This window comes from Oryctolagus cuniculus, chromosome 2 (genome assembly GCF_964237555.1).
Source record: "Oryctolagus cuniculus chromosome 2, mOryCun1.1, whole genome shotgun sequence".
Lineage (NCBI taxonomy): Eukaryota > Metazoa > Chordata > Mammalia > Lagomorpha > Leporidae > Oryctolagus > Oryctolagus cuniculus.
The window spans coordinates 176408055-176430851 of NC_091433.1; the positions used below are offsets into that span (position 1 = coordinate 176408055).

The window sequence follows — 22797 nt, forward strand, 5'->3', positions numbered from 1 at the left end:
AGCCAGCTCCTCTGGAGTTCACAGCACAGGGCAGGCCGAGGGCAGCGGCCCACACCGAACCACCCGCGGGGGAATCTTCCTTCGGTTTCAGCAACTTAAAGCAAGGAAGCAGAGTGACACTCCACATACTTACACACACACCACACACGCATGGACAGGCGTCAGTCACACATGAGCTCTGCTCCCCTTACATGCATTTTAAAAATTAGAAAAAGTCAACCAGTCGCGTTCTCCTGATGGGCCTGGAGTCAGGTAGGCCGTGCCCCAGTCCTGACCTGGCTGCTGACTGTCAATCACACACAAGTTGCTTAACCTCCTCCAGCCTCACTCTCCTCATCTGTAAAATGGGGGCATGCAATGAATCCACCAAGGCTGGAACACGACTGAAGGCAGGCGCTGGAGCTGAGACGGGAGCCCCCTGCCCGGGGACCCCCCGTCCAGGACATGCCAGACTCTCTCCTGCAGGACCACCACAGACAAGAGCCCAGGAGTCACAAACATCCCGTGGGGCTCTCCCCCAACCCCGTCCCCTTCCATCCCCTACTCTGCCTTCTAAGCTAGCAGACATCCTGAACATTAGAATCTAACGAACATTTTTCTTTTAAGAAATGAGAAAAGAGCTGTCAGATCACTTTTCTTCTTCCTTTTATCTGAAAGACAGAGTGACAGAGAGAGATCTTCTATTCACTGGTTCACTCCCTAAGTGGCCACAGTGGCCAGGGCTGGGCCAGGCCAAAGCCAGGAGCCTGGAACTCCATCCAGGTTTCCCACGTGGGTGGCAGGGGCCCAAGCATCCGGGCCATCTGCTGCTGCGTTCCTGCTGCTGCAGGGAGCGGCAGTAGAAGTGGAGCAGCTGGGACTCGAACCAGCGCTGCTAAGGGACGCCAGCACTGCAGGTGACAACTTGACCTGCTGTGCCACAAAGCCAGCCCCAGGGTGTCTCTAACACACACTGAACTTGCTTGCAACCCTTGCTTCCATCTTCCCTCAGCGTCTGTGGGATGAAGCCTGATTCCTAAGCAGGACATTCAGGGCCTTTCACACATTGGCCCTTGGGGCCAGCGCTGTGGCACAGTGGGCTAAGCTCCACCTGCGATGCTGGCATCCCATATGGGCACCAGTTCAAGTCCCGGCTGCTCCACTTCCGATCCAGCTCCCTAATGGCCTGGGAAAGCAACAGAAGATGGCCCAAGTGCTTGGGCCCCTGCACCCACGTGAGAGACTCGGAAGAAGCTCCATCGGGTTTCCTGGCTTCAGATCGGCCCAGCTCTGCCCGTTGTGGCCATTTAGGGACTGAACCAGCAGAAGGAATACTACTCTGTCTCTGTCTCTGTCTCTCTCTGTAACTCTGCCTCTCAAATAAATGAAAAAAAATCTTTTAAAAAAATGTTGGGGTTGGCACTATGGCATAATGAGCAAAGCTGCCACCAGTACCAGCATCCCACATGGGCGCCAGTTCACGTCCTGGCTGCTCCACTTCCGATCCAGCTCTCTGCTGTGGCCTGGGAAAGCAGTAGAAGATGGCCCAAGTCCTTGGGCTCCTGCACTCACGTGGGAGACCCAGAAGAAGCATTTGCCTCCTGGCTTCGGATCAGCACAGCTCTGGCCATTGCAGCCATCTGGGGAGTGAGCCAGTAGATGGAAGACCTCTCTCTCTCTCTCTCTCTCTCTCTCTCTCTCTCTCTTGGCCTCGGCCTTTCTGTAACTCTTCCTTTAAAAAAAAAAAAATTCGACGCCTGCTAGGGATCAGCTAATTCAGCTCCTGGTGCAGTCCAGACAGGCAGCGGGAAGTTTGAAAAATACAGTCACCAGCTACAGACTGCTAAGGCTGGGAGGCTGCTATCCACAGTCCCTCTACCTTCGAGGCACACGCTGCCACATTTGTACCTGACTCTGATCAACTTAAAGCCAGGACTGCCCGGCCACCTTCCCAGCCTCCCCTCTCTTCTTCCACCATCACCCCCACACGTTTTCACTCTCACGAGAACATCATGGGGTGTCGTGACTCTGCCCAAGTGTTCTCTCTGCCTAAAATGCCCACTCTCCAACCTGCGAACTCCTTGCCGTCCCTCGCAGCAACCCCAAATGGGAAGTTTGCCTACCCCCTGCAGAGAGAATTAAGGGCCTCCTCATATGTTTCCACAACTCTTCACACATGTCTCTATTTTTTTTTAAGATTTACCTATTATTTATTTATTTGAAAGGTAGAACATCAGAGAGAGGGAGAAACAGAGACAGAGAGAGAGAACAAAATCTCCCATCTGCAGGTTCCTTCCCCAAATGGGTGCAACAGCCAGAGCTGGGCCAAACTGAAACAAGGAACTCCACCCTGGTCTCCCGTATGGGTAGCAGGGCCCCAAGCACTTGGCCCATCTTCTGCTGCCTTCCTAGGTGCATTAGCATGGAGCTGTATCAGAAAGAGAGCAACCAGGCCCCAACATGGGATGCCTAGGTCGTCAGGGGCAGCCTAACCTGTGTGTCACAATGCCAGCCCCCAGGCCTTTATTTTAACATGAATGATGGCTGAGTGTTTCTGTGTCTATCACAAGCGGAGAGCACACAGATTGGTCCATGTCAGTAATTAATGCATGCAGGAGGGAGGGAGGGAAGGACTGGGGGTGGGGGATTCCTCAGGGACAGAACGGGGGGACCCTACTAGGCTAAGTCAAAGTCACTGCCAATGCCTGGGGAGACCACATCATGTCCAGGCCGCAGAGCAGCAGGCTCCTCACCTCTGACGCTTTATCTCCTCCTCCTCCACCCTCCTGTGGACCTCTCTCGTATCCACGGCCACCTGGACATTTGTCACCAACTCAGTGCCACACAGCAGCAGTTTAGCCAATTTCTGAAAACAAACAGGTAAGAATTTTTAAAACTTTGAACACTCTGTAAAGAATTTAGAAAGTTAGAAATATTTTTTAAAAAAGATTTATTGATTTATTTGAAAGTCAGAGTTACACAGAGAGAGGAGAGGCAGAGAGAGAGAGAGAGAGAATCTTTCATTTGCTGGTTTACTCCCCAACTGGCCACAATGGCCAGAGCTGGGCCGATCCAAAGCCGGGAGTCAGGAGCTTCTGGGTCTCCCACATGGGTAGAGGGGCCCAAGGACTTGGGCCATCTTCTACTGCTTTCCCAGGCCATAGCAGAGAGCTAGATTGGAAGTGGAGTAGCTGGGACTCGAACTGGCGCCCATATGGGATGCCGGCACTGCAGGCAGCCTTACCAGCTATGCCACAGCACAAGCCCCAACTGGAAACATTTTGCACAACTGTCTGTAGCTCCTCTAGCCATCCAAGCGGGAATCAGCAGCATTCTCGAGACTTGGAGACCCTGTTCCATCAGAACAGTGGTGGCGTGATGTCGCTCCTCCCAATTTCACATCAGCCGACAACTCTCCACTCACCTTAGAGGAGGGACCGGCCACCCAGGCTCCGCACAGGCCCGGTCTGAGCGTCTCAGCACTTTCCCCAGATGTCTCCCGGCGACTGACAGGCTGGGTCTCCCCAGGAAGCAGTCAGAGAGCCGAAGCACACAAAGGCCACTGTCCTCCCATGTTCCTGTCCCCATGGCCTAGGAACACAGTGCCCAGATTCAAGCCAGGCATGGGACCTCCCAAAATAGATACATTTCTGTGGGGAGCAATCCGGACTGGACTGAGTTACTGGAATTAAGACTTATTCTATGCATCTGCTCTCCCACAATATGGTGCTGGGAGAGAAGTAAACAGCTTCCGCACAGCTGCCTCCAGTTCAACTAATAAACTGTAGGACTTGCTCCTGATTGGAGGAGAGCAGCGTACTCGGCGTGTGGGCAGCCGAGTTAGGATTGGCGGAGGAGGACTATAAAGGAGGAGAGAGACGGCATGCACGGGGAACATCTAGCTGAAGGAACACCTGTGCAGCCCCCGAGAAAGCCGGCCGGCGGTGTGCCGCTCCCCTGCGGAAGTGGGGAATGTGGCCAGGGGGAACTGCCCTTCCACGGAGGTGGAAGGGATAGTAGCCAACCCGGGAAGAACCAGCAGCAAACCCGGGGAGGGCCGAGCAGACGAAAGAACAGCGCAGGGTCCTGTGTCGTTCCTCCACGAAGAGGGGGAGCGACACATTTCCCAGCCTCCCTTTCAGCTAGAATACGTCTGACCAATGCCACGCGAGCAGCAGGGATGAGGGCCGCTCTGAGCAGTGCCTTTACAGGAAGAAGCCTGTGCAGGCCTTCAAGGTGGCTCAGAACCGTGTGGCAGGGACATGGATTCCGGCGATGCTCTGTGCTCTGTAGGGGAGCTGGTTCTCAGTGGCCTGGGGCAAGTCCATTTGGGGGGCTGCACCCAGAGGAGGGCCGGGGCAGGACCCAGGCCCCCGGCATCACCACATCCATTCAGTGGCCTGGATGATAGGAGTAAAAGAAGAAATCCAAAAGAACCTACAGGTAAAACATTGGAATTAACAAGCAAATTTAGCAAGGTCATTGGATACCAGGACAACAAAAACCAACTTATCTTCTACATATCAACAGTGAATGATTATAACCTCAACAAAAAGCACAAAATGTCCCTAAGTGAAATTGAAGAAAAGACAGAAGGATATTTTATATTCGTGGATTATAAACTCAATTCAATCTCAATAAAACCTCAGAAGACATTCTGGTAGAAACTGATGCTTACAAACGCAAACGGTCATGAACGGCAGGACAGAGGCAGGCATTTGGCCTAGCAGTTAAGCCAAATGTCCACCAGGCACGACTCCCACCTCCCATATCCACTGCCTGGGTTCAATTCCCAGCTTCAGCTCCTGATTCCAGCTTCCTACTAATGGAGACCCTGGGAGGCAGCAGCCATGGTTCAAGTAACTGGGTTGCTGCCATCTAAGTGAGAGACCTGGATGGAGCTGCCTGCTCCTAGCTTTGGCCTGGCCCAGCCCCAGCTGTTGCAAGCATCGGGGGAGTGAACCTGAAGATGGAAGTTCTGTTGGTCTGTCTGTCTGTCTCTGTCTCTTTGCTTCTCAGAGGAAGTGGGGTATGGGGATGGAAGGAGAATAGAGCCAAGACAACCTGGAAGAACAGGGCTGGGGGGCTGCCCCTTACCCAGATACCCAGATTCATCATAAAGCTACAGCAATTAACACAGTGTGGAATCGCTACAAAGACAGACAGAATGACTAACAGGACAGACTAGAGAATGCAGAAATAAACTCACACATATACAATCCACAGCAAAGGTGCACCACAATGCAGGGGGCAAGGTTACTGAAAACTCTACACACAGGGGCCCACGCTGTAGCACAGCATCCATAGGGGCGCCGGTTCACCATCTATATGGGCTCCTTTCAATCCAGCTCCCTGGGGAAGGCAGCAGAACCTGGCCCAAGTTCTTAGGCCCCTACTGTCCATGTGGGAGACCCAGAAGAAGCTCCTGGCTCCTGGCTTCAGACCAGCCCAGCTCTGGCCGTAGCGGCCATCTGGGGAGTGAACAGCGGATGGAAGACCTCTCTCTCTGCCTCTGCCTCTCCCTCTCTGTAACTCTGCCTTTCAAATAAATACATAAATCTTTGTTTTAAAAAATAATGACTGCTAAGATACAGAGTCAAGGGCAGGGCCCGGCTTGCCCAGGTCCTAGGGCAGAACTGGTCGTTGGTAGAGGATCCTGAGGAAAGCAGCACCAAGCAGAAAGCACGCATTTGCCCAGTGCCAGTGCCCCTCACTGCTCAAGCCTTAGGTGGGAAGCACCTTGAAAAGCTGCTGGTGAGGGGCCGGCGCTGTGGTGCAGCCAGTGAAGCTGCCGCCTGCAGTGCCGGCATCCCGTATGGGCACCGGTCCAAGTCCCGGCTGCTCCACTTCCGATCCAGCTCTTTGCTTTGGCCTGGGAAAGCAGTGGAAGATGGCCCAAGTGCTTGGGCCCCTGCAGCCACGTGGGAGACCCAGAAGCTCCTGACTCCTGGCTTTGGATCGGCCCAGCTCTGGCCATTGTGGCCAGTTGGGAAGTGAACCAGCAGATGGAAGATTCTCTCTCTTTTTTTTTTCTTTTTTTTTTTTGACAGGCAGAGTGGACAGTGAGAGAGAGAGACAGAGAGAAAGGTCTCCCTTTGCCGTTGGTTCACCCTCCAATGGCCGCCAAAGCCGGCGCACCGCGCTGATCCGAAGCAGCTTCTCCTGGTCTCCCATGCGGGTGCAGGGCCCAAGGACTTGGGCCATCCTCCACTGCACTCCCAGGCCACAGCAGAGAGCTGGCCTGGAAGAGGGGCAACCGGGACAGAATCCGGAGCCCCGACCGGGACAAGAACCCGGTGTGCTGGCGCTGCAAGGCGGAGGATTAGCCTATTGAGCCACTGCGCCGGCCTCTCTGCTTCTGCCTCTCTGTAACCTGCCTTTCAAATAAATTAAAAAAAAAAATTTTTTTTTTAAATAGCTGTTGGTGAAAACACCGTTATCTGTTTGGTTTTATTCTCAAGAAGGAGGCTCAGAATGAACCATGTATGAGTATAAGGGGACTTCCAAAAGTTGATAGAAAAAATGGAATTAAAAGATGCTTGTTTTTGGTGCAATTTTTGTAATCCATGTAAACATGGCATCTTTAAAAAGCTGATAGAAATTGCAATTGCTATTATTATGAAAAAACTATGCATGAATTTCAATATTTCTTGCACCAAAATAAACTTACCTGTGAATGCCATTTTCCACAAACATGACTTAGCCTCATGTTTTCAGGGCTGTCAGATTCTGTTGTTCTCCACAGAAATGCTCAAAGATTACTGACCATTAGACGAAGACAGCTAAGCACAAAGAGGTGATGGGCACCACCTACTCCACAGTACACAGCAGAGCTGAGAAAGAACCCACGCCAGCCCAGTGTTCTCCCCACCCCAGTAAAGCCACTCGCCCTCGACAGTGTAACACAAGCTATTCACTCAGTCTCCTCTCCACACTTCTATGATGTAGCAAAGTATTTCAGCAATCAGGATATTTCATCCCACACTAAAAGCATTAGTTTTGCAGATTGTTTAAAAAAATGTATTTATTTACTTGAAAGGCAGAGTTACAGAGGCAGAGAGAGGTCTTCCACCCATTGGTTCACTCCCCAAATGGTTGCAATGGTAGGAGCTGGGCAGATCCGAAGCCAGGAGCCAGGAGCTTCTTCTGGGTCTCCCATGCAGGTACAGGAGCTCAGGGACTTGGCCATCTTTCACTGCTTTTCCAGGCCATAGCAGAGAGCTGGACCAGAGTAGAGCAGCCAGGACTCAAACCAGTGCCCATATGGGATGCTGGCGCTGCAGGTGGTGGCTTCACCTGCTATGCCACAGCGTCAGCCCCACTTTTTTTTTTTTTTTCTGCAGATTTTTAAAAAGATTTATTTACTTATTTGAAAGACAGACCTTAGAGAGAAAGAGAGAGACAGATTTTCCATGTGCTTGTTCACTCCCCAAATGCTGCAATGTCCAGGACTGGGCCAGGTTGACAGCAGGAGCCTGGAACTCCATCCAGTCTCCCATGGGGGTGGCAGGGACTCAAGCACTTGGGCCATCTCCTGCTGCTTTCCCAGGGGCGTTAGCAGGGAGCTGGATCAGAAGTGGAGCAGCCGGAACTTGAACTGACACTCACAGGGGATACCGGTGTCACAGGCACAGCTTAGCCCCTTACGCCACAGCGCCGGCCCCTCCTGATTTTTGAGAGCCCACTTTATTGCTCTAAGACTCAGCTCAAGTCCCACTTTTCCCCGACAGCCTTTCCTCCCCAGGCCAGCTTGAGGAGCTGTTTCCTGAATCTCAATACGGCCTCCCGGGTCTGCCTTTCATTCAGCACTAATTAAATGCCACATTTTGCAGCCTCCTGCATCTTTTGTTGCAAGTCTTTATCAAATATCCCAAGAGCCGGGTCAGTGTCACGGAGGAGCAGGCAGTGGTCCTCTTGCCGAGGTTTACTGAGCACAGCTCTGCAGCGCTCCACGGCTCTGGCGCAGCCCGCGGTGCCATGAGGGACACTGCACGCACGCACGCACGCACATCTGAAGTCATCCGAGGAAGACAGCCACCCAAAATGAACGGGACAGACGCAAAATATTCCATCTGTGGACTGAAGGAGTTCAGACTGGGCTGGGGAGACCTTCAGGGGTCGCAGTGTGGGATGGTGGAGAGGATGCGAGGGCGGCCTGGGGAGAGGGGGGAGGGGACAGACACTCCAGATGATCAGACATGCAGAGCAGGGATGAACGAAGCCCCACGGCAGGGAAGCAAGTGGAGCAGCCCAGCCAAAAGCAGCAGACATGAAAGAGGTAAGATCAGGGACTGGACTAGAACATTAAGATGGCAACAGACTAGCACAGGCCTTGAAAGTCTGGCTACAGCACCTGGACGTCATCCCATGAAGAGTGAACAGCCATTAGAAGCACGCGGGCACAGAAAAGAACATAAATAGAAGAAACTATGCTGTTGGGGCGGTGCTGTTGTGTAGTGGGTAAAGCCACTGCCTGCAATGCCAGCATCCCATATGGGCGCCGGTTCAAGTCTCGGCTGCTCCACTTCCCATCCAGCTCTTTCATGGCCTGGGAAAGCAGTGAAAGATGGCCCGAGTCCTTGGGCCCTGCACCTGCTTGGGAGACCGGGAAGAAGCTCCTGGCTCCTGGCTTCAGATCAGCACAGCTCCGGCCGTTGCAGCCATTTGGGGAGTGAACAAGTGGATGGAAGCCCTCACTTGCTCTCTCTCTCTGCCTCTCCTTCTCTCTCTATCTAACTCTTTCAAATAAATAAAATAAATCTTAAAAAAAAAAACTATGCTGTCAACTGCTACAGAGCTCTCAGAGGAGAGTGAGTCCAACCCAGCTGTGCCCAGAGGAGGAACAAGGAGTGTGTGACCCACTCCCTGCTGAGTGTAAAAGTTGTGACACGACACCCAGCACAACCCCTCCCCCCAGTGTGGGAGTCCTGACATCACACTCAGCACAACCCCCTCCCTCAGTGTGGGAGTCCTGACGTCACACCCAGCATAACCCCTCCCCCCAGTGTGGGAGTCATGACATCATACCCAGCACAACCCCCTCCCCCCAGTGTGAGTCGTGACGTCACACCCAGCATAACCCCCCTCCAGTGTGGGAGTCATGACATCTTACCCAGCACAACCCCCAGTGTGGGAGTCCTGACGTCACACCCGGCACAATCCCCTCCCCCCAGTGTGGGAGTCATGACATCACACCCAGCACAATCCCCTCCCCCCAGTGTGGGAGTCCTGATGTCACACCCAGCACAATCCCCTCCCCCCAGTGTGGGAGTCCTGATGTCACACCCAGCACAATCCCCTCCCCCCAGTGTGGGAGTCCTGATGTCACACTCAGCACAACCCCCTCCCCCAGTGTGGGAGTCCTGACATCACACCCAGCACAACCCCCTCCCCCCAGTGTGAGTCGTGACGTCACACCCAGCATAACCCCCCTCCAGTGTGGGAGTCATGACATCTTACCCAGCACAACCCCCAGTGTGGGAGTCCTGACGTCACACCCGGCACAATCCCCTCCCCCCAGTGTGGGAGTCATGACATCACACCCAGCACAATCCCCTCCCCCCAGTGTGGGAGTCCTGATGTCACACCCAGCACAATCCCCTCCCCCCAGTGTGGGAGTCCTGATGTCACACTCAGCACAACCCCCTCCCCCAGTGTGGGAGTCCTGACATCACACCCAGCACAACCCCCTCCCCCAGTGTGGGAGTCCTGACATCACACCCAGCACAACCCCCTCCCCCAGTGTGGGAGTCCTGACATCACACCCAGCATAACCCCACCCAGTGTGGGAGTCATGACATCTCACCCAGCACAACCCCCAGTGTGGGAGTCCTGACGTCACACCCAGCACAACCCCTCCCCCAGTGTGGGAGTCATATCACACCCAGCTCCCACAGTTCATACCAATCTGCTTTCTTCCTTCTGTTTGTAGCTCTTGCTTTGCTCTTCTTCACTCTCCTTCTTACCATCTAAATATTCTCCAAGTGCTTCCCTGTGAGAGGAGAGAGAGCGTCACAGTCCCCTCCAGGACTGGAGTTCTGCAGGCAGAGGGTTAGGGCCCATTAGCCAAGCACAGAATACACCCCATGGGGCGAAAGTTTAAATATCTAAAAAACACTACCATAAAAACACCAAGAGAAACACAGGAGAAGGTCTGTGTGTGCTTAGCGTAGACAGCCCTTCTTTGAATAAGATCAAAGTCAAGTGTAAAAAGAAGACTGACAGAGTTTTGCTTCCTAGAATTTAAAATGTTTATCCTTGAAAGTCAAGGAATAAACTGGTAAAGGCTATTTGGTGAAATTTTATAACCCTTAAAATAGAAAGAGTTCCTTAAAAGCAATACCAGTGAGAGAGAAAGAGACCGAGAGAGAAAGATCAAATAGAAAAAGTAGCAAAGGATAAGAACAGGCAACTTAAAAGAGAAATACAAATAGAAAACAGGCATTTGCAAATGCAATTGGCTTCACGTATAAGCAGAGAAACTGAAGTATCGTATGGTATCATTACCTAGAAAATAGGTTGTTAAAGGTGGGTCTTATGGGGATGGGCCTAGGGTGCAAGTGTCCAGCCACACACACTCTACCGGTGGCAAGGTAGCGTGTAACAACCAGGGTAAAAGGCCATTTGGCAAAATCTCTCAAAAATACACACAGGCCTCCCCTCTGACTCAACAACCCCATCTTCAGGAATTTTCTCCTTTTAAAAAAATATTTATTTATTTGAAAGGCAAGAGTTCACAGAGGGGGGCGGGAATCTTCATGGCTGGTTCACTCTCCAAGTGGCCGCAACAGCGGGAGCTGTACCGATCCAAAGCCAGGAGCCAGGAGCTTCTTCCAGGTCTCCCAGTTGGGTGCAGGGGCCCAAGGACCTGGTCATCTTCTGCTGCTTTCCCAGGCCATAGCAGAGAGCTGGATCAGAAGTTGAGCAGCTGGGACTCGAACCGGCACCCAAATCGAATGCCAGTACTGCAGGTGGTAGCTTTTCCCACTAAGCCACAGTGCCAGCCCCAGATAACTTTATTTGGGTGCAAAAAATTATGGAATTTATGCACAGCATTTTCATAATATGCATTTTCTATGAAACTTTTTGGAGACCCCTCATATATGCATAGGAACTTTCCTGGAAGAATACATGATAAACAGATAACACTAATTATTTAAGGAAAGGGAATTCCATGACTGAGGACCTCTGTTTTCTACACTTTGTACTGCATGAATTTTACATGTGTGTGTGTGTGTTTTAGTCAAGACATGGGTCTAAAGAGGAAGGGAAAAGACAGGTTCCAGATGGTGGACTTCCTGGAGGAGGCATGAGGGAACCTTGCTGACCCCACACCACCTGTCAGGGAGGCCCCACTCTCCCCTGGCACGCAGTGGCCATGAGGACTCCCAGCGCTGCCTTCGGGAAGATAAAACCTTTGCTTTATGGCCTCACCATCCACCATGAAGCAAGCAGCTCCCTTTATCTCACTCCTTCTTCTCTGACTTCCCTCCCCAACCTGTTTGTTCAAAGTCCAGCTCTGCTCTGCATAATGTGACACTACTGTTGAGGTAAGAGTTCAGTCACCATTCTGCGTTTAAACCTGTTCATTTCTTTATTTTTCAAGATTTATGTATTTGGGGCCAGCGTGTGGCGCAGTGGGTAGAGCCGCCACCTGTGACCCCAGTATCCCATACAGACGCTAGTTCAAGTTTGGGCTGCTCCACGTCCGACCCAGCTCCCTGCTGCTGGTAGGCCCGGGACAGCAGCAGAGGATGGCCAGCCACGTGGGAGACCCAGATGGAGTTCCTCACTCCTGGCTTCGATTGATTTATTTATTTGAAAGGCTGAGTTTTACAGAGACAGAGAGATCTTCCAACTGTTGGTTTACTGGTTGGGCCAGGAGCCAGGAACTCCATGTGGGTCTCCCACATGGATGGATGGATGGCAGGGGCCCAAGTACTTGGGCCATCCTCTGCTGCCTTCCCAGGTGTGTTATCAGGGAGCTGGATTGGAAGCAGAATAGCTGGGACTCGAACAAGAGCCCCAGCATAGGATGCTGGTGTTGCAAGCCGCAGCCTAGCCCACCGCATCCCAAGGCCAGCCCCAAAACCCTCTGTCATCTCACTCCTATCCCTTCTCTTAGTGAACCTGGTCTTGGCTCTCTTATATGAAGACTCCTTGTTCCCTCTGTCAGGTCTTCAGGCACTGCCCGGCTAACAGCGTCTCATCACCACTCAACGTGCGCCCATGCCGTGACTTTACACTTTGACCTCCAGCTCACCTCCGCCTCCCCTGATCCCTTCCCACGGCTTCCCAGAGCAAAATCAGTGCTTCAAAAAGAAAAGGGGGAAAAAAGCCTATGCGGTCCAGGTCTCCCTAGTTTCACCTTAAATCCCCTTGCTCTTAGGCATCGTTTCTGACTGCCTAGCCCTGTGCCACCCACTATCACAGCCACTACCCACACGGAGCTACTAAGCACTTGAACGGCGGGTGGTCCAAACTGAAGTGTGTTACGTAAAACACATACGAGGTGGATTTTGAAGGCTTTGAACAACAACAAATACAATACACAACAAGTCTCCCATATTCAATAGTTAAGCATCATGGAATAAAGTAAAATCAGAAACAAAAAATGGGGGACCAGCATTGTGGCACAGTTTGCACCGCCAGCATCCCTTATCACAGAGCAGGCTTGAGTCCTGGCTGCAGGCTTCAGATCCAGCTTCCTGCTAACGCGCCTGGAAAGGCAGTGGAGGATGGCCCACGTGCTTGGGACCCTGCACCCATGTGGGAGATCCAGATGGAGTCCCTCGCTCCTGGCTTCAGCCTGACCCAGACCTGACATTGCAGCCACTCTCTCTCTCTCTCTCACTCCCTCCCTCCCTGTCTCTCTGTTGTTAAGCCTTTCAAATATATACATATATATATTTTATTTTAAAAGAAAAAATTTCATCTTTACCACATATGTACAGACTATTTTTTTCTTGTCATTATTCACTAAACAATACAGTACAACAACTCTCTACAAAGCAGTTACATTGTATTAGGAATCAGAAGTAACCTCGATGACCTAAAGTGTATCAGAGGATACATTTAAGGTATATGCAAATACCATTTTCTTTATGTTACTTTTTATTTGAAAGGGAGGTGGGGAAGGAAGGAGGAAGAGACAGAGAGAAAGCACACCCCTCCACCGGCTCACTCCCCAAATGCCCACCACGACCCCTGGCTGGCACCCAACCTGGGAGCCCACCTGGAAGGAACCCAACTACTCGAGCCGTCACCACTGCCCCCCTAGGTCGGCATTAGCGGGAAGCGGGAACCGACAGCTGGAGCTGGAGAGCAAGCCCAGCCCTCCAGTGCGGAACACAGGCTTCCTCACCGGCACCTTAACCACCAGGCCAAGCGCCACCCCCTTGCCACCTCATGCAGGGACTTGAGCATTTGCAGATTTGGCATTTGAGGGGGTCCTGGAACCAACCCCATGGGCACTAAGGGACAAGTGTATCTCATGAATGCAATTTATACTGATTGCATATAAAAATATCTTTATATATTAGGTTAAATAAAATAAATCACATTAAATGTAATTTCCCTGCCCACCTCGCCCCTGCCTTCCAGCTCAGGGAAGGACATGTCTCCTGGACCAGTCTGTAAAGTGTGTAAAACCTCTTCTCTACCTTCTCTGTCTTTTCTCTCTGTGCTCCATCTCCTAGCAAGTCCATCACCTTGCCCCCCAGCCTTCTCTGGTTTCCATTCCCTGAACCCTCCTGCTAACAGCATCCTGTCCGCCTGTCGTGGTCACCACGTCACCCTCGCTGATGGTGGCTGTGCCCTTTCTTCCTGCAGGGCCTCACCTGCCTCTCAACTGGTTTCAGGGCAGTGCTCTTGGCTCCTCTCTGTCCAGCAGCCCGCAGACCCCGGCCCCTGCTTCACATCCCCTGGGCAAGGCGGAGAAGGGTTCTGTGCACCTCACTACTGATTATCCTGTCAATTCTGGCACCTTTTTTTTTCCTTCAGATTTTATTTTTTCATTTGAGGAGCAGAGTTGCAGAGAGAGAGAGAGAGAGAGAGGACTCCCACCTGCTGGTTTACTCCCCAAATGGCCACATGGCCAGAGCTGGGCCAATCTGAAGCCAGGAACCAGGAGTTGCATCAGGGTCTTCCATGTGGGTGCATGGAAGCACTTGGGCCATCTTCCACCACTTTCCCAGGCCACAGCAGAGAGCTGGATCGGAAGTGGAGCAGCCAGGACTCACAACAGCGCCCAATGGGATGCCAGCACCACAGGCAGAGGCTTAGCCTACTGCACCACAGCGCCGGCACCTCTGTCCCCTTCTTCACCTCCACTTGTTTGGGAGGAAAGTTTGCCACAGAGCAAACGCGAGGAGTTCTCAGCCGCCTTCATCACCAGCTTAGAGTTCCACATTCTTGAATCACGACGCCATTTTCCAAACATCCTTGTGCTTCCAAGATCCCAAAATTCTGCTGCCATTGAGTTCTCCCGTTCCTGACTGTGTGGGTGTATGCGTTTCTACTTAACCCCTTTCAGCGTTATTTTCATGGGATTTTGATCATGGTCCAAGCAGATGCAGATCATTCCATCAGCCATCTCTCCCTAGACACTGGGAACTTCAACTCCAGCGTCTACAGTTTGGGAGTTCCAGGGGCTTCAACATGTTATTTCTATTCTGTCTCTTTATATGATGTTTCAGCCTGTTCCCAGTTCTCTCCTTAAAACTACACCTCAGGGGCCTGGCGCCTTGGCGTAGCCGCTAAAGCCACTGCCTGCGACGCCAGCATCCTGTATGGGCGCTGGTTCTAGTCCCGGCTGTTCCATTCTGATCCAAATCCCTGCTACCCACATGGGAAACCCAGATGAGGCTTCTGGCTCCTGGCTTCAACCTGGCCCAGCCCCAGCCCCAGCCATTGCAGTCCTTTGGGAATTTAACCAGCAGATAGTTAGATCTCTCACTCTCTCTCTCTCTCTGTATATCTCTATCTCTGTAATTCTGCCTTTCAAATACATAAAATAAATCTTAAAAAAAAAAATAACTCAACACCTCAATGATATAACAAGGCCCAGGCAGCTGGAGCTGTGAGCACCACAGCAATAAAGGGGCACACTGTCTAAAGATCATTTTCACACAATACCAGTCAGGGCCGGCGCTATGGCGCAGCAAGTTAAAGCCCTGGCCTGAAGCGTCGGCATCCCATATGGGCGCCGGTTCTAGTCCCGGCTGCTCCTCTTCCAATCCAGCTCTCTGCTCTGGCCTGGGAAAGCAGTAGAAGATGGCCCAAGTGCATGGGCCCCTGCACCCAGGTGGGAGACCTGGAAGAAGCTCCTGGCTCCTGGCTTTGGATCAGCGCAGCTCCGGCAGTTGCAGCCATCTGGAAAGTGAACCAGCAGATGGAAGCCATCTCTTTCCCTCTCTCTGCCTTTCAAATAAATAAATAAATAAATCTTAAAAAAAAAAAAAAGTTGACTTTGAGCTCTTCTCCATTCTTCTCAGCCCTTCCCCAATGTAATTTAATTCATTCTCATTCCTCCGGGTCTCCCATGCAGGTGCAGGAGCCCAAGCACTTGGGCCATCTTCTACTGCTTTCCCAGGCCACAGCAGAGAGCTGGATCAGAAGTGGAACAGCTGGGTCTCGAATGGGTGCCCATATGGGATGCTGGTGCCTCAGGCCAGGGCGTCATTATTGTAAATTCAGCTGTAGTGCTGCTCTCTCCACACAGTGTGTCTAATCCAGAATCCTCTTCTGAGTTTAAGACCCACAGCCAATCGCCTAACATCTCAATTTTAACATCTCACAAAAATCTGCTCTGCTTAATGTGTTCCAAACCCAACGTGTGTCCCCATCTCCTCCTCACTGCCTGCACCAGCTCAGGAAAAGGCACTACCAGCTACCAGCAGCCCAGGCATCCTTCCTTCTCCCCTCTTATCTCCACAGCCAACCCGTCAGAAAGTCCCTCCAACTCCAAACCATCAGCTTCGCACCAGACCCACGGCCAGTAATGAGTCCAGACCTCCTCCCCCGCCAGGACCACAGCAACTGCCTCTCAACCGTCTCCTCCCCTGACTTCCGGCTCTTCCAAATCACTCCCCTAAGAACCACCAAGGGGCTCTGAAGATCAAATCCAATCAAGTCATTCCTCAGGCCGAGGGAGCCTGTGGCCATCTCAGGAGACTGTGTGAGAGGAAGGGGGAGACCCAGACCCTTGCAGGACCATGAGAACAGGGTCTGAGTTCCCACTGATACCCAGAGACCCAAAGTACCATCATGCCCTCACCCCGATACAGTGGGGGCATACACAGGCCCAAATCCCCTTACCCAGGGCCTGCTAACTCCACAGATGCCACCACCAGTCACTTCTCAGGTGACCAGAGTGTAACTGGGACTAACAGTGTGAGAACTCCACCTTAGGAGGCACTGGGTAGGAGCTGGCCTGGTGGGGAAGACCAAACAGGCACTGGGACACTGGCCCGGACACGAGGGGACGTCAAAGGCTGCATGGAAGGGCATGCTACATTTTCTTTCCCAGAACTTCTGTAGTACACTGTCCAAAACACAGTGCCACCGCCCGGGGAGGTGGAGGGGACAAGGGCCACTCCCAAAGATCCCAAGGATGCAAGAGTGGTGGGCGCTACCAAATCTCCATTTAATTCATGGCAGGAGGGTGGATTTGGGAACATGACTGTCCATCATCGCAAGCTCAACCAAATGCAGTCCCAAACAGAGCGGCTACTGAGGGCGGCAGCTTTGCTGCAGTCGGTGAGTACGGCCTCAGGTCCAGGGAACACGTCCACTGATGGGGCAGTCTTTGCCATCGCAATCAGAAGGGCTCGGGTAGGCTGGCGCTGTGGTGCAGTGGGTTAATCCTCTGCCTGCAGTGCCAGCATCACATATGGGTGCCTGTTCTAGTCCGGGCTGCTCCTATTCCAATCCAGCTCCCTGCCAATGGCCTATGAAGGCAGTGGTAGATGGCTCAAGTCCTTGGGCCCCTGCACTCACGTGGGAGATCCAGAAGAAGCTCCTGGCTCCTGGCTTCAGATCAGCATATCTCCAGATGTTGCAGCCAATTGGGGAGTGAATCAGGGGATGGAAGACCTCTCTCTCTCTCTCTCTGCCTCTCCTCTCTGTGTGTAATTCTTTCAAATAAATAAATAAAAAAAGTCTATTAACTTTCTTTCAAAAAAATCAAAAAGAAGCCCATTTTGCGCTATGTGAACATATACAAAAGTCAGTGTCCACAAAGCCCCTTGGTTTCCAGACTGCCAAGAGCAGAGCTGAGCGGCTGGGACAGGAAGCAGAAGCCCCGAAACGCCTAAGACATCTACCAGCCTACGGCACCACACCATAGCAAACAAGGCCAGCCTGCGGCGCCAGCACCACAGCAACCAGGCAGGACCAGCAAGGGGTGGCAAAGGAAGGAGGGTGGCCGACTCCACCAACACAGCCCCATCACACTGCCAAGTTCTTGGGGGCCCAGTGGTTGGTGGCACGCCGGGACTTCCGGTAAACAAAAGACAGCTTACCGTGTCTGGCAGACTCTACCCAGAGAGGGAAGTTCAAGGCTGTTGGACCACTCAGGCTGACATAAGAAGCTGCCAGTTCTGAGCGGTGCCTGGAGCAGGAGAGGACACTGCAAGAAGCCAGGGGACCACGGACTGTGGTCTGGAGGTGTGAGCAGACGAGGCGCCACGTGGAGCCTAGGGCAGACCCCGGGGAGAGATTCTTGGCACAGGTCCTAGAATTCAGGAGCAAGACTGTGCCATCTGCAGCAGAGAACTACGCACCTTGTAGAAACAGCACCAGCAGGCGCCTGAGCTCTGGCAGAGAGAAGACAGCTGGAGAGGTAGACCCCGAGAGCAGGCTCCCAAAACCAGGCGCCATGAGCTGGGAATATCTGCTCCACACAGACCCCTGTGGCTCAGCAGGACTCCCACACCACCCCCGAAGAAAAAACAGCCCGCATTTAGTTTATGGAGAGATTGTCCGGGTTCGCCAGTTCAGGCCAGCAGTGAGTCTCCCCAGCGGTCACAGATCCAGGTGGCACAGGGGACCACGGAGTTTGCATGGAAGTGAAACTCACCCACGAGTCTTGGCCAAGCCCGCAACCCAGGGCCTTGAGGGAGCCTCAGGCATGGCGTCCTACACAACAAGCTGACCAGGTGACCCAGTTCACACGCAAGCAGGGCGGAGGAGGCCTGTGTCACACGGCAGACCCTCCAAGATAGCCAGCCTGAGGCCCGGCTGAAGCCCCAGCCTGGAGGCACTGTCCAGAACCCAGAATGCAGGCACTGCCCTGAGCCAGAAACTACTACGTGGCTGTCTCAGCAGGGAACAAATACAAGGGTGCGGGGGCTTCCGTGGCTCCACTTAATTCTAGAGACCCAATGGGGACTCTGTTTGCCGTGGCCACAGCGCTGGCGACCCCAAGGCCAGAAGTCTCGGTTCCCACAGAACCACAGGTGACAGCAGGTACCCGGGCAACTAATGACCAGCAGACCGGAAGAGCGGTCACCATCCCGCTGAGCAAGCTACGCTGACAGGAGCCCCTTGCTGCCCCCAGCCCTGGTGGCTGACAGGGGACACGCCAGAGAAGGGTGCGGTTATCAGGGTCACACAACCAGAGATGCCCCCTGTAACCAGAAGGAGCCACAGGCCAGGGCCACTAAGTATCGCCTGCAGGAGGGCAGGCCAGGCCCCAGGGCACACGTGGACCCTCAGCGCCTGCGCAAGTCTGACTCTAAGGTTTAAGGTCTTAACAACCCGCACCTATTCTGCAGGACACTTCTGGAAAGAACGTTTTCTAATTCCGTGCCCTGGGCGCACGGCCCCTGCTCGGCGCACCGCGTCCCCGGCTCCGCCCCGGCCCGCCCCGACCCGGCTCACCGCCGCCGGGCTTCCAGGCGCGCCGCGATGCGGAGGCGCCGGGCCTGGATGCGCTCTTGCGGGTTATCGGAATATATGGAGGGCCCGAGAATCGGCGTGGACACGTGCTCCTCCGCATTCTGCTCCAGGACCCCGAGGGACACTGAGGGATTCATGGCGGGGTCCCCTCACCCCACCGCCGCTCGGTTGCTACGAACAAGCCGTTGCTAAGGGGAGGCAGTCACCTGACCCCCACCCCCGGCGCGACTGGTTGCGCGCGCAGCTCCTCCGGAGCCGCCCGTCGCTCTCGGGGTGGTGGTGCCCAGGCTGGGGGCGCGCCCCTCCCCTGCCTTTGGGACGACTCGCGGCTTGGTCCCCACCAAGGCCCGGGCCCAACAGCGGAGACTGTGCAGGCTCACCCATTCTGGAAGGCTAGCTGGACCGAGTTCATTACTGACTGACCCTAACTCGCCATCCATCCATCGCAGGAGTCGTCCTACCTCTAACAGCCTGCCTACAGTAAGTCACGTGCCGCGCTAGCGCCAAGATGCAGGTGTTGGGCTTCCCCGGTGGAGAATCCAGAGTAACTGGCCGGCTCTGCGAACTCAAGAGCCTTGCACCCAGCATTCGCCATCAGCTCGGAGCTCCTACTAGATGCATGCAGGCCCTGTCTTTCTAGAATGTGAAACCACCTGCCACCAGTATGTTTAGACCTAGCAACCACCCCACCTGCAATCACGGGGAGACGGGAAGAGGGGAGGGAGCCCGAGCTGGGAATGCAGATGCACTATGAAACGCCCAAGCGCTGTCTTCTGAAAGGCATGACTTCCTGCGCGCTTCCTATCTTACCAGTAACCGGAAGTGTTCACACTGAGAATTAACCTTGACTACCCACCTGGACACCGTGGGACGGGGTCTGAGTTCATGGGAGTCTAAGGAAAGGGAGAGAATGAGGGTGCCAGCCCTAGCCCTGGCAGGACACCTTGGGCAAGTCACAACTTCCCGAGGACAGCACACTGTCTGCCGACTCCACTAACAGCTACCTGTGAGGCCAAGAGAAGCCCTCTGTAAGACCCACCCTGCGGCAAAGCGAGTGGGTTTTTGAAGTTAACTTTTCCAAGTTTGCTTCTAAGCGTCAGGGGCCCGGCCAAATCTCTGTCCTTTGGTTGTAATGTGGGGACCATGGAATCAGAGGGGCAAGGTAGAGAGCTCATCCTGGTTGTGGCCCGGGTTCCCACCATCCCTCCCGAGAGAAGCAGTACATGTGTGTGCACGTCTGTGGCTAGGAGGGGGAGACCATGAGACAGGGAGAATCAGGTGTGACCTGATGGGGCAGAGAACAATGACCAGGGAGACGGCTGGTCCCAAAGCGGTTCCCACCTACCGCTGCACACACGTGCTGCAAGGACCAGGCTGCCCAGCGCCCGGGCTCTGAGGCGGAGAGCCCTGGGCTAGGAGCAGCTGCTGCCGCCTGCCCTGTGCCCCAGTTTCCGAAACACATCATGGGCTCACAGAACACCCAGGAGCAAGCAGGCTGGTGTTTCTGCTTTAAAATAATCATTCGTCCCTAAGACAAGTGGCTGGAAATTATTTTTCCTCCCTTTTTGAAACCTACCAAGGATAAACAAAGAAAGACAAGTTGAAAACAATTAAAAGGATTTAAAAATTATTTACTTTTACTTTTATTACAATAAATATTTATCCATAAAAGAATTAAACAATTTAAAATTAAAACCTACTGCATTACTTTTGGGTTTCACAACAACAGAAATAAACATAAATCCAGTTGAAAGGGCAAGGCTTCCAGAATCTGGTGACAAGGAACAGTCAAGTCTTGATTATCTGGGCTGGCACTGACGCACGGTAATACAGAAAACGCAAACAGAACATTGCAATGCACTGTTGTACTCCGTAGCACATCAGCTTATCTGAACATCCCAGCCAAGTCACTGGAGCAAGTATGAAGTTGAGTTCTCTGAGAGTTAAGAGTTCTCCCCATCACTGCTCCCATAGCTGCCCTGTGGCCAGAAATGGGGCCCATCCTCACGCAGACCCAGCAGCCTCAATCGAAGTGCAGGCAGCCATCTTTTTGGCTCACATAATCCCTGGTTAAAAGGAAACAGGAAGTGACATACCCAAAGGGCCTCTTGCAAGGACTGAGATGAACTGGAAGACAGACTGTAGCTCCAGATCAGGAAGAGGCTTGAGTTATGGGCCACACGTGGATTAAGTCAACATGAAGAAACAGCCGGACAAAGGCTTACCGTTTAGCTGATAATCAAGAGTAGACTGCATGTGTACAAGAATATATCATACATACATATGCAGGGAGTATATGTGTACATATTAGATGTGCCTATATACACACAGCACACACAACCATATTAAATAAATGCTACATTAATTTACTAAGAACACAGCAAGTCCTAGTCAGACCAATTACTAACAGGTTCAATTAAACTACATAAAAGACTTTAGGCTCCTCTTCATCTTCCTCTCTGCTACAGGCTACTTGTAGCAAACACATGCCACTTGCTCTAGTGGTGCTGCTTCTGGGTACCCGAGAGGGAATGGAACTGTCCTGCTGCTGCAGAACACCACAGAAAGCCGGCTGCAACGGGACAAGCTAAGCACATCAATAATGGATGTGGCCAGGACACCTACCACCTATTCTTAGCTCATGGGCCCTAAACTTTAATCACAAAGTATCTATTTCCTTTTCTACAACTGGCTACACATATAATCTATTACACTGGGGGGGGGGCGGCAGCAGAGTTCCATCTTGGCGATTATTCATTGCCTTCCTGGTTACCCAAAGGAAACACTACTTAAAAAAAAAATTGGTATTTGGAGTTCAATACTGAATACTGCCTTCTTGGCACATTTCAAAATGACTAAATCATTAAGCATAGCCGAGTCTCTGTCCCCTGAATGGCTGTTTCCAACCTGGCCAAGTATGCAAACAAAATAACCTACAAAAAAGTTAGTATGGTGAGCAGTCTCAATTAGTAATTAAATGCGAAGTCCAATACTGAATAACAGTAATTCAAACATATTTGTAATACAGCATTCACACCTTTTGCAAAATTAAAATAACCTTCATTACAGGAGGTTACAATTCAACTAAACATGTTCCAGTTTAGGAATTTACTTATTTTTTTTTTAAGATTTATTTATTTGAAAGTTACACACAGAGAGCACAGAGAGGTAGAGAAAGCGAGAGGTCTTCCATCTGCTGGTTCACTCCCCAGATGGCCACAATGGCCAGTGCTGCGCCAGGCCAAAGCCAGCAGCTTCAACCAGGTCTCCCATGTGGGTACAGGGGTGCAAACACATGGGCCAGAAATGGAGCAACCAGGACACAAACCTGTGCCCATATGGGATGCCAGCATCATAAGCGGCAGCTTTACCCACTATGCCATAAGGCTGGCCCCAAGAACTTACTCTTGAGGTCCTAAAAAGTGCTTATCAGGAATATCAGAATGCGTGGGGCTGGTGTTTAGGATGGCAGCCAAGACACAGGTCAGAACACGTCTAAACACCTGTGTTCAATTCCTGCCTCTGGCTCCCGACTCCCGATTCTTGCTAATGCAGTTCAGGGGAGGCAGCTGGTGATGGCTCAAGTACCAGCCCCTGCCACCTACTTGGAAGACCCAGACTGCGTTCTGGCTCCCAGCTGGGACCCTTGTCCAGCCACTGCAGCCATTTACGGAGTGAATCAGCAGAGGGAAGCACTCTCTTTCTCTGCCTCTCAACTAAATAATTTTTTAAAAAAAATCAGAATCTAGAATTCATGGCAAATTGTGTACGTTTTAATAAAAACCCAAATAAATTCTCATTTTGTTATCCATATAGAAGAGTCTCAAGAGAAGAAAGTTAAAAAGCCTCAGGCATCTCCACGCCAGCGGGTGTCCAGCTTCAGCTTCAGGCTGCACGCAGCAGAGAGCGCAACTCTGC

General features: G+C 52.4%; 1 protein-coding gene across 2 annotated transcripts in view; it reads right to left on the reverse strand.

Annotated features, from left to right (window-relative positions):
* DRC1 (dynein regulatory complex subunit 1) overlaps nt 1–19095 on the reverse strand; it is a 43916-nt gene extending 24821 nt beyond the window's left edge. Inside the window, exons 1-4 of one of the 2 annotated variants that reach the window (XM_051843123.2) lie at nt 18862–19084; nt 17502–17675; nt 9883–9970; nt 2733–2845 (exon numbers count right to left, since the gene is read on the reverse strand). In XM_051843123.2, the coding sequence (XP_051699083.2) occupies nt 2733–2845; nt 9883–9970; nt 17502–17675; nt 18862–19016 (530 nt within the window). In that variant the 5' untranslated portion in view covers nt 19017–19084. Of the gene's footprint in view, nt 1–2732; nt 2846–9882; nt 9971–17501; nt 17676–18861 lie in introns of both variants that reach the window. The other variant, XM_051843124.2, reaches the window with a different exon arrangement.
* Nucleotides 19096–22797: the final 3702 nt, after the last annotated feature.